The following is a 12202-nucleotide window of genomic DNA, read 5'->3' as shown; positions in this document are numbered from 1 at the left end:
CACAGCTTGAGTTTTTCAGACCTTAACTTGAATTTTAGGACAATCAAATTAGCACCTCTGTTGTGGCAAATACACATACTAGGAGTTGAAATATTTTTTAATCTCAGTAAAGTGGAATTGAGCATCAGTTTTTCTGAGTATTTTCTTTTTAGTTCTTTGGTCTTCAGGAACACTACCTTTTATTTGCCATTTGCTCTGTAATTTCTCTTAAAAACTTAGTTTTTTACATCTTATTTGGTTTGATTTTTAAAGAGTAACTTATTCCCCAGTTTTTTTCCAGCAGTGTCTCCTTCCATCTGTTCTCCCTTTTACTGTATCCAGTGTGGTCTTCATTTCAGTGATTTGTTTTTTCCTCTTCCAATATTGTCTTTAAACCAGTGGATCTCTGCTTTCAGCTGTTTTATATCTTTAAACAAAAAAGTGGGCTCTTTAAATTCTTAGGAGAGAATTTGGGCATAATTCCCATTTTATCCATGGGAAAAACTTTTTGCCTTTGGTTTCCCTTATTATTACTTTCTCCCCCCTTAGAGTAACAATATAGCAGAGATTCTGTATTGCTTCATCTTTTCAAATTCTTGCTCATCTTTGAATAAGGTGACTTCTTCCCAGAAGATAGTGTTTGGTGAGGGTGTGCAACAGTCCTTGTTGTCAGCTGGCTAGCAGAAAGGGCTCATAGTCGAGCCCTTCAAGAAGCAGTGTTGTGTGAGTGAGGGAGAAAGGGAGAGATGGTTTATTCTTCCCTTGCTTTAGACAAAATTTATAAGCTCTAGGGCTACTTATCCTCAGATTTTCTTCTGACCTCTATGCAGTTCAGTTAGAAAGTATGTCATTGAGACAGATTTCATAGTTTTATCCACTCCTATTCTTGGGAGGGTTCAGAGAGGCTTGCACAGGCCATTCATGCTTCCTGTAGATTTCCAAACAAGGAGAATTCAGGTCTCACTGTTGTTGTCAGAAATCTGCAATAGTAGGTAGTCGATATGCTTTTCTTGTACTTTGCAGGATTAATGCAAAATATATTGTAGTAGAAGTGAGTGGGTATAGGTGTTTCCTCGTTTTGAGATGGAGTTTTAGTTTCTTGTTTTCTATTTTGTATTTGGTTGGTTTCAGGGAGGAGGAGCAGGCAAAGACTTCTTTACTTCATCATCTCACGTCGAAAACTACTACTCCTTTATCTTAAAAAGAAGGAAGCAGGGACAAGTGAGGTTAAGTAATTTATTCAAGGCCAGATTCCCAGTGAGGATGAAGAGGGGCCTGTGTTCTCAAAGGCATCTTTAAGGATATTTTGGGCTCAATTCATATGTTAACAATATTATTTTAAGACAGTGATAATGATGATGTTTGTAACAGGAAAATATATACAGAGAAAGTGAACTTTCTATTCTGCGTTCCTCTTCCCCATCTCAGATATGGTGATTTGGAGCTTTGCTCCCCAGAAAATTCCTGTGTGGGGTGGGGGTAGTGTGGAAGGTGAACCCATTGTAAGTAGGACCTTATTTACAATAACAGGTGTGACCTAACTCAGTCAGGATGAGTCTTAATCATATTACCAGAGTCCTTAATAAGCAGATTAGCTTTTTTCTAGCCTCAAAATCTTATTTATTAACTTTTTCTTAGCTAATAAATTCCCATTGTTTAAGCCAACCCATTGCATGGTTTTTGCTTAAGCAGCAAAGAAAACCAAAACAGATTTTGGTACCAGGAGAGTAGGGTGCTTCTATTGCAAATACCAAAAAAATGTGGAAACAGCTTTGGAATTGAATGATGGGTAGAGGCTGGAATAATTGTGAGGTTCATGATAGCAAAAGCCAGGATTGCTTTGAAGAGACTGTTGGTAGAAATATGGATGCTGAAGTTATTTCTGATGAGGCCTTAAAAGGAAATGATGAATGTGTTATTGGAAGGTGGAAGAAAGGCAGTCCTTATTTAAAAGTGATGGAGAACTTGGCAAAATTGAGTTATAATGTTAGAAGAAAGACAGAACTTAAAAGCAGTGAATTTGGATATTTAACTGAGAAGATTTCCAAGCTAAGTGTGGCAAGTGTGACCTGGATTCTCCTTTCAGCTTGTAGTAAAATGCAAAGGGAAGGAAATAAGTTGAAAACTGGACTCTTAAGCATAAAGAAATCTGAAATTAATAGTTTGAAAAATTTTGAGCTATCTGGATAGTGTGGTTTGAGACAAGGGCCAGAAGCCACTCTATCAGGGATTTCCTTGAATGTCCAGAAAGTGAATCCTTGAGAATAGGGCTTCCTGTGAGGGTTTAGCTGAACATGGATCTTGTCAGTCATTTTAGTGGAAGTTGAGATTGGAAATGCAGTTATATACTAAGGATCTTGGAAAGTCCTTCTTATGGTTTAGATCCATGAGAACTGTACACACAACCAACAGGATTTTTGTAGAATTTATATATGCAGAACCACTGAAAGGAACTGAGAAGTTCTGAACTGAAGGAAGAATTTCCATCTCTGTTTCACTAACCAGTTTCTCCTGGGGAATCTATCTAAAGCCTTCATCGTAGTTTCACTGCATGTATCTTTGCCCTACAGAATTTGGATATGTGCATTTCCACAGTTGTGTGAGCCAATTCCTAAAATAAATCTCATAATATTTATATAAAAGACATACATGTATTTCCCTTATGAACCCTGACTATTACAAAGATACTTGGGGTTTAATTTCTTTAACAGTGTTATTTTAAAACAGTGATGATGATTTTTGCATGATAATTTAATTTCTTATGTTCTGTATCTTGTGTGTATTTAAGAAATTCCCCCCCACACACATTTTTCTTTCTTTAAGTACTTTTATATTTTGTCTGTATCTCTGTATCCTGATCTTGTGGTGGGGGTGGGGGGGCAGTTATGATTTGGGATATTGTTTCAAAACCATGTACTGAAATATCAGTTCATATTTTCATTACATTAGTTTGAAATGGTGTGAAGGAAAGCTGTTTTTATAACCTTTATAAGAGCATTTTGGTTTGTATCTTTTTAAAAGCATTTAAATAGTCCATTGGAGCTCTACAAAAATTTTAAATGTTTTCTATTTTTATACACACATGCATGCATAAATCCATACTTAAATGTACCCAGACAGCTTTGTTTCAGGTCCTTTTGGGGTTATCACTTTTTTAAAAGTATGAAAACAGAATTACCTTATAATTCTATAGGTGCTTTTTTGGAATTAGTGTATTTTTTTTTTTTTTGTAACAACATATGCAGTAAAAATTTCCCATTTTAACCACTTTCATGTGTACTCTTCATCGGTATTAATTATATTCCCAGTATTTTGCTGCCATTCACTACCATCCATTACCAAAACTTTTTCATCACCCCAGGTAAGCTCCGTAAGCATTAAACAGTAGCTTCTCATTCCCTTCTCCCTCTAGCCTCTGCTAACTTGTACTTTCTGTCTTTATGAATTTCTTATTTTACATATTTCATATAAGTGAAATCATATAGTATTTATCCTTTTCCACCAGGCTTATTTAAACATGATGTTTTCAAGTTTCATCCGCATAGTAGCATGTATCAAAACTTCATTCTTTTTATGGCTGAAAAGTATTCCACTATATGTATATATCACATTTTACTTATCCATTAATTTGTTGATGGACTCTTTGCTTGCACCTTTTGGCTTTTCTGAATATTTGCTGCCATGAACATTCTTATACAAATATCTGTTGGAGTACTTGCTTTCAGTTCCTTTGAATATATAACTAGTGGTAGGGTTGTTAGGTCATATGGCAATTTTATACTTAACCCCAAAGAACTACCTTGTTGGTTTTCACAGTGGCTGCACCATTTTCATAATCAACAGCAGCAGCAGCAGCAATGTACATGGCTTTCTAATTTTCTTTTTTTTTTTCGGATTCTTCTTTCCCTGCATCCTCACGTCCTTTTTTTTCGTTTTTTTGATAATAGCCATTCTGGTGGGGTGGGTTGTGAAGTGGCTTCTCATTGTGATTTTAATTTGCAATTCCCTGGTGGGTAATGATGTTTCACATTTTCTCATATACTTATTGGCTGATGAGTTACTTTTTAATGGCATTAAAGACAGCTGTTCTATTGATAGCCCTGCCCTGTAGACATTACCATTACTTGTTCCTTGTTTATTTTAATATCTAGATAGCTAGATAACTGTTACTACATTTGCAGTAGTCTTTTTACAACTCTCCTGTAACAGCTTGAAAATAATCATTTTACATTATTTTATGTAGCTACTTCTTGTTCTACCCTATAATATGCTTCCAATATTACTACTCATCTCCAAGCATACATATGAGCTTTTCTTCCATGGAAAACAATACTTCAGGAGTCTTTGTTTTTTGAACAATGTCCAGCTCTTCCTTCTCCTTGGTATGTTTAGGGTCTTTCAGTCTGACCCTTCTTCCTTTCATTTTTTCTTCCAAACTCTGTTACTGACCAGCAGTATTTTATACTCTTTTGCTTTTGCCACATAGTTGATTCTGTTACAACCTTTGGGAATGCTTTTTGTCAATATTGTCCTCATACCTCAGTACTTTCTTTACAGGCTGTTGTCTGCAGAAAGCCTTTTACTTCCCTTTTTTTTCTCTCTTTTAACTTTTATATTTGTCTTAGAGCAGTTAACAAAGTTATGTAACTCTTTTATTTCCCTGTATGCTAAACCTTGTGATAGTGGCTTTCTCTTATTCGTATATCTACTACGTTGCCTTTTTTTTTTCTGCCAGTTAAACAAAGGAGTCAACAATAGCTACATAACATAAATTGAGTTGTGACAGTTTGAGATTGGGAAGGACTTCTGGACATATACTTCCACAGAAATCAAGAAATTAATAGGATATGTTAGTCACCGACCAATGTGTTTACTGTGTGCTTGTAACCAACATATTAGAATGGGGGTTCTTGGTCTCTGTTATATCCACATCTAGGGTTCCCCAGAAGTACCCCTCATCAAGTCAATATGAGCTGGTAGGGGGCAGGGAGGACCAGGAGGTGGGTGGAGATCCAGAAGGAGTCATTTCAGTCAAGCAGGTTTTCTGTTTTTTTTGTTAATTTTATTTTGTTGTTGTTGGTATCAGGGTTCCAAGTGGGAAAAAAAACTGTTCACTGCTAAAACAGATGTGTGTAAATAATCTTAGTAAGAGAGATACCCCTTTTTCCCCTAAATTTATCAATCAGTAAAGAGTGGGGGAATGCTTCAAATATAAAATTTGGAAGTTAAAAAATCTGTATTACATTTTAAAAACTATATTTGATTAATATTTTTATACTTTATTCGTAGGAGCTGTGTTTCAAAAGCCCAGACTGAAGGTAGTCATTGTTTTACATTAAATAGTTTCAAAAGTCTCACTACTTTACAAAGTACATTACAGTTATGTTAATCTAGAAGTGGATAATGTACTTTAGTTTTCAGTTTTTATCTTCTACAAAAATTGCTTTTTAATAAGTTGTCCGCCTTAGGTAACTCTTTAGTGGACATTGACATTTATGATGGTTTACATTAGCCATTTGTCAAATTCTTGGAACCCTGAGTGTTCTCTTTACCAGAGGCTATGTCTTCTGGGAATCTTGTTTACAATCTCTTAGAATACCTGATCAGGAACACCACACTGTTCATATCCTATTGCGCATTTTTAGATTCTTAAATGAATAAACAATAAGATAACTAGATTGCTTAGGAAACATTTTTTGAGTTTAAAACCCTCACTCATACATGTATGTGCACATATGCAAATATGTGCATGGAAACTACTGCTTTCTTTTACTGTCTTTTTCTTTTCTCCCCTCTAGGAAATGTATGAAGTTGCCAAGAAACTTTGCTCATTTTGTGAAGGTCTGGTTCATGATGAACATCTTCAACACCAAGGCTGGGCTGCTATCATGGCCAATTTGGAGGACTGTTCAAATTCATACCAAAAGTTACTTTTCAAGTTTGAAAGTATTTATTCAAATTATCTGCATTCGATAGAAGACATCAAGTTAAAACTTACTCAGTATGTTTGCCATTAAAAATAGAGAATGAAATACCTTCGAAATTTGTTGTTTTAATCACTGTCATTTTGTTTCTCAGAGTCCATATATATTTTATAATTGAGGTTTAATTTTAGAGACTTCTAAAATAGTGCTTTATAGATTTAAAATTTTATTTGCCACGAGTCTCCCACATTTCTATTTCTAGTCTCCTTTACTTTACCTAAAAAGCTCAAGATACTTTGGAAATAGTTATCCAAACCAAAATTTTTTTTGCCTTTTTCTTGCCCTTCTTCTGTCTGTCTGCTAAACCAGCTAATTGCTATTGCATAGAGAACCCCTCATAGACTTCTTTATAAATAACAATTAGTGTAAAGTAATAGATGGTAAGATTTGAGTGTGAAGTCATGGGATTTCTTTAGAGTGGTCTTTTGTTTTACTGACAGAACTTTTGTATTTTAAGTTTAGGAACTGCTGTTTCAGTAATGGCCAAGATTCCGCTGTTGGAGTGCCTAACCAGGCATAGTTACAGGGAATGTTTGGGAAGACTCGATTCTTCGCCTGAGCATGAAGACTCAGAAAAGGCTGAAATGAAAAGATCAGCTGAACTGGTGCTCTCTCCTGATATGCCTAGAACAACTAATAAATCATTGTTAACCTCATTTCACAAGTCAGTGGAAAATTTAACCTCAGATACGACCGATGCTGAAAGTGGCAAAGAAATTAGGGAGTCTTGTCAAAGTACTGTCCAGCATGAGGAAACTTCAGTAGATGCTAAAGAGGGTGATCAGCCTTTTTTCAATGTTTCTTTGTTAGACTGGATAAATGTTCAAGATAGACCTAATGATGTGGAATCTTTGGTCAGGAAATGCTTTGATTCTATGAGCCGGGTAAGTAAGGGAATTTTTTATTTATGATGTCACATGTTAACTACTTGAAATTAAATTATTTAATATTTTACAATGAGAGAATGGGGCTTATAAAAAATGTTATAATGGGAATAATGAACCTTGGAATAAAAGTTCTTGTCTATGTGACTTTGGATTATTTAATATACACCATTATTTTTAATTCGTCCTAAATTTGTGAAGATTATTTTAAGTAGTATGAGTAAAATTTCTAGAGTGATACCCAGCCTTGAAGCATGCATTCAAGCAGTGATTATTCTGGTGGCGGTAGAATTTTGGTTTATATCAAACTGATTTATATTTCTGACAGTTAATAAATGGTAAGGTGTATTTAACTCATTTCAAAACTGTTCAGATTAATATTAGCCTAATTTTTTTTCATATTATCTTAGTATTTATTTCAGGAAATGTGGTCTTGTTGGGAAAGTTGTTTCCTCTGTGCAGTTGGGGTGGGCTTTGAAGTGGGATGGGAAGAATGAAGAGGATAGGAAACTTACAGTGTCCTCTCCTCTAAGGTAACAATAATCCCAGCCTTTATAGGTGTTAAAGAACCATTAGTGAAAATTAGTGTAGCAGTAACTGTTTTATCATTGAAAACTTGCTAATTAATTATCAGTATTTTAATTCTGTGGTTTAAAATGTATAATCTTAAAAATTTCTTTAAACATTTTATTCAGGAAATTTTCCTTACCTGTGGATAAACTGAATCAAAATTTTAAGTAGAAAAAGATTTTAGGAAGTCAAATTATGAAAACTGTATTCAGTGAATCACAGTAATTTTTCGTGTTGGTCAGTGCAGTTTGAGTTACATGTTCAATAAATTATGAAATCATAATTAAGGGCCAGTCCTTGTTTTTAGTTTGTTTTATTTCCTTTAATCGTTGCTGTGTTAAGTTTATGTATTGTTGTAATTTTGTCCAAACGGAACCAGTTTTAGTCATCTTTTTCAGCCCCTACTACCCTAATGATTTATTGAACCAGAATTGAAGAAGTATTCACATATATATGAATTTCAGTTACTACAGTATTGCACAAAACTAGGGCTGTCTGTATTTAAATAAATGGCTCTGTTAAATTGATTCTTGATAAAAACAATAGAATATTCCAGTCTTAACTGCTTGGTTGTACTCTGTTTACGAGATACTGTGCATAAAATAAGTCACAGTCTTTTAACTATAGAGGTCAAAAAAAAGCATCATGAAGGAGGTGATATTTATGGGCTTAAAGACCTAGGCTGTACAAACAATATGAACAAAGACCATAGGTAGAGAAATACAGTTTGTCTTGGAAGTAAGAGGTGATTAAATTGAAAAAAGAAGATCAGTTTAAAAAGGTCTGGAAAGATCAACTGGTATCACACCACTGAAACCTTTACTGTATTTAAGTTTATTTGATGTGGTTTGTGGGCAGGAGGATACTAGCTGGGGGGTTTTATCAGGAAACAACCATAATCATGTCAACAGTGTTGACATTGGAGATACTAGCAAAGAATCAGAAGCACACATTGGGAATTTGTGAGAAAGATCAGGGATTGAAATAGGTTTAGCAGTTACTTAACAGAAGTTCTGTGGAATGCTGAATACTGAAAATGGGCTAAGGACAAAATCCTTCTGAATCACCCATATTTAAGGACCAGACGGGGGAGAGGAGTCAGAAAAGGATACTGTCAAAGAACTTTTAACCTAGAAGAACCTGTAGAGGGAATGCCCCCAAGTCTCTGGAGTTAGTAAAACATTATCTGCAGTGCTAAATGTACACAAGCCTAAAGGGAAACAAGGTCATTAGGAATCTTAGCAGAGCAATTTTTGGGGGAGTGTAAGCAAAAAGGCAGTCAGTGTAAATGATTCTTTCAAGGGAAGAGAGTAGTGTTGAGAGAAATCTTTGGGTTCCATGAACTCAAGCAAATATGAAGAATTAAAGTCAGTGAACAAAAAACATTGACGAGTATGAAAGTGTACTTGAGGAGAGATTCAGAATAAAGGAGTTACTCTGATTCAAGAAGAAAGCTAAGTTTGGCTAAAGATGTTAGTAAGTTTCAGTGCAGTATCAGCTTATTAAAGGAATTACTTTGTTTTGAACATTTACTCTGCTTTATTTTATAAAAACCAGAAAATATTGAGAATTCATTAGTGTTAATTTCTGGAACAGTATTCCATAGTATTCTGCAATGATAATTTCCTTTTACTTACATGATTATCCTGTTTTTGACTTTCTTACAAAAGTGTATTCTACAGTTCCCATGCTTTTGCTTTTTTTCTTTGTTGTCTTTAGATTTTCTGTGAAGCTGTATGCTAAAATTGTGTGGCATATATTTAAACTATTTGCTGAAAATCTTGTTCATATGTTTCCTTTACAATTAGCTTGATCCAAGGATTATTCGACCATTTCTAGCAGAATGCCGTCAAACTATTGCCAAACTTGATAATCAGAATATGAAAGCCATTAAAGGGCTTGAAGATAGGCTCTATGCCCTGGACCAGATGATTGCTAGCTGCAGCCGGCTGGTAAATGAACAAAAAGAACTTGCTCAGGTACTTCGGTGCAGTCTTTTCCTTTCAAGAAAAGAAATTTCCAATTTTTCCAAAAAGATTTTATATACAGTATTCATTTTGTCTTCACCATGTTTTCCCCTCATCCTTGAATATTGTCATTGCAATATTAGTGTTTCCATGTAATAAAGCAGAAAGCCATGTTCCTATTGATAAGGTTTGGAGTACTTGTAGAACCACTGAGTAAAAACATGAGTGGACTGAGACTGACTACTTTGAATGAAAACTGAAAGATAAATGTGAAAATGCTAACTGCAGCTGGGGAAAACTATGAAGGGATCAAAGTTGTGATTTGGGGTGAGGGGTGGCTTTTAATGTGGTTCTCAGTTATCAAAATTGTATTTCTGTTAGAATTCTTTGCTCTCTGTGAGGCATTTTTAATATGTTGCCACCAAAACATTTTGATGTAATAGATTTAGTCATTGTTATAAACGTTTGAGTATCTTCTGCCTTCAAAAAAAAAAGTTGTAGGGAACAGAAAGAAATTATGAAATCTTGAAAAATTTTTTAGGTTCAGGTCTAATTTCTGAGAGTTCTAGAACTCTTTTGATCAGAGTGGAGTTTAACAGGGAACCTAACCAAAGGAAGGTGATGAAATGGTGAAGGGTTATAAATTTTGAGGTTTTTTTCCCCCCACACTAGTGAATTACTTTCTTTGTAAGTGCTCTGTCCTCCCCCCCCACTAACAAGGACTATGGGAAAACAGCCTAAAACGAAATATCTATATATTGCTGTCTTGGAAATGTTTTCAAGATATGGTTTGATTTTCTTTCATAAAAATACAGTAGTCATGCAGAGAGGTACACAAAACATAAATATGTTTTGCTGAGTGTACCAGCAACCCACATTAAAAAATAGAACACTGCTAGCCCCACAGTATCCCCTCATGCCTCCGAATCGTACTTTCTCCTCCTTCCCCATACATAGCTGTTATTCTCACGTCACTATAGCTGAATTATTTTATTTTATTTTTTTATTTTTTATTTTTTTATTAATTAAAAAAAAATTAACTAACACAACATTTAAAAATCATTCCATTCTACATATGCAATCAGTAATTCTTAATATCACATAAATGTATGATCATCATTTCTTAGTACATTTGCATCGATTTAGAAAACGAAATAGCAAGACAACAGAAAAAGAAATAAAATGATAATATAGAGAAAAAAATAAAAATAAAAAATACAAAAAAATATATAAAAAAACTATAGCTCAGATGCAGCTTCATTCAGTGTTTTAACATAATTACATTACAATTAGGTAGTATTGTGCTGTCCATTTTTGAGTCTTTGTATCTAGTCCTGTTGCACAGTCTGTATCCCTTCAGCTCCAATTATCATTATCTTACTCTGTTTCTAACTCCCGATGGGCTCTGTTACCAATGACATATTCCAAGTTTATTCTCTAATGTCGGTTCACATCAGTGGGACCATACAGTATTTGTCCTTTAGTTTTTGGCTAGTCTCACTCAGCATAATGTTCTCTAGGTCCATCCATGTTATTACATGCTTTATAAGTTTATTCTGTCTTAAAGCTGCATAATATTCCATCGCATGTATATACCACAGTTTGTTTAGCCACTCGTCTGTTGATGGACATTTTGGCTGTTTCCATCTCTTTGCAATTGTAAATAATGCTGCTATAAACATTGGTGTGCAAATGTCCGTTTGTGTCTTTGCCCTTAAGTCCTTTGAGTAGATACCTAGCAATGGTATTGCTGGGTCGTATGGCAATTCTATATTCAGCTTTTTGAGAAACCGCCAAACTGCCTTCCACAGTGGTTGCACCCTTTGACATTCCCACCAACAGTGGATAAGTGTGCCTCTTTCTCCGCATCCTCTCCAGCACTTGTCATTTTCTGTTTTGTTGATAATGGCCATTCTGGTGGGTGTGAGATGATATCTCATTGTGGTTTTTTTTTTTTTTTTAATGTTGGCTTTTTTTTTTTTTATTAATTAAAAAAAGAATTAACAAAACAATTAGAAATCATTCCAATCTACATGTACAATCAGTAATTCTTAATAACATCACATAGTTGCATATTCATCATTTCTTAGTACATTTGCATCGATTTAGAAAAAGAAATAAAAAGACAACAGAATAAGAATTAAACCAATAATAGAAAGAAAAAAAAAACAAAAAAAACAAAAACAAAAAACCTATACCTCACATGCAGCTTCATTCAGTGTTTTAACATAATTGCATTACAATTGGGTAGTATTGTGCTGTCCATTTCTGAGTTTTTATATCCAGTCCCGTTGTACAGTCTGTATCCCTTCAGCTCCAATTATCCCTTCTCTTTTTTTTTTTTTTTTTTTTTTTTTTAATTAACGGAAAAAAAGAAATTAACCCAACATTTAGAGATCATACCATTCTACATATGCAATCATTAATTCTTAACATCATCACATAGATGCATGATCATCATTTCTTAGTACATTTGCATTGATTTAGAAGAACTAGCAATATAACCGAAAAAGATATAGAATGTTAATATAGAGAAAAAAATAAAAGTAATAATAGTAAAATCAAAACAAAACAAAACAAAAACCTATAGCTCAGATGCAGCTTCATTCAGTGTTTTGACATGATTACTTTACAATTAGGTATTATTGTGCTGTCCATTTTTGAGTTTTTGTATCTAGTCCTGTTGCACAGTCTGTATCCCTTCAGCTTCAATTACCCATTGTCTTACCCTGTTTCTAACTCCTGCTGAACTCTGTTACCAATGACATATTTCAAGTTTATTCTCGAATGTCCGTTCACATCAGTGGGACCATACAGT

The 12202-nt window shown here is 34.3% G+C and overlaps 1 protein-coding gene across 6 annotated transcripts in view; it reads left to right on the top strand.

The window, feature by feature from the left end:
* RB1CC1 (RB1 inducible coiled-coil 1) overlaps positions 1 to 12202 on the top strand; it is a 105355-nt gene that overhangs the window by 42696 nt on the left and 50457 nt on the right. For all 6 annotated transcript variants that reach the window (XM_077166747.1, XM_077166749.1, XM_077166746.1 and 3 more), the window contains 3 exons: positions 5778 to 5980; positions 6421 to 6847; positions 9226 to 9396. In XM_077166747.1, the coding sequence (XP_077022862.1) occupies positions 5778 to 5980; positions 6421 to 6847; positions 9226 to 9396 (801 nt within the window). The remainder of the gene's footprint in view (positions 1 to 5777; positions 5981 to 6420; positions 6848 to 9225; positions 9397 to 12202) is intronic.

This window comes from Tamandua tetradactyla, chromosome 6 (assembly GCF_023851605.1).
Source record: "Tamandua tetradactyla isolate mTamTet1 chromosome 6, mTamTet1.pri, whole genome shotgun sequence".
Classification (NCBI taxonomy): domain Eukaryota; kingdom Metazoa; phylum Chordata; class Mammalia; order Pilosa; family Myrmecophagidae; genus Tamandua; species Tamandua tetradactyla.
This window is presented reverse-complemented; position numbering and strand designations above follow the sequence as displayed.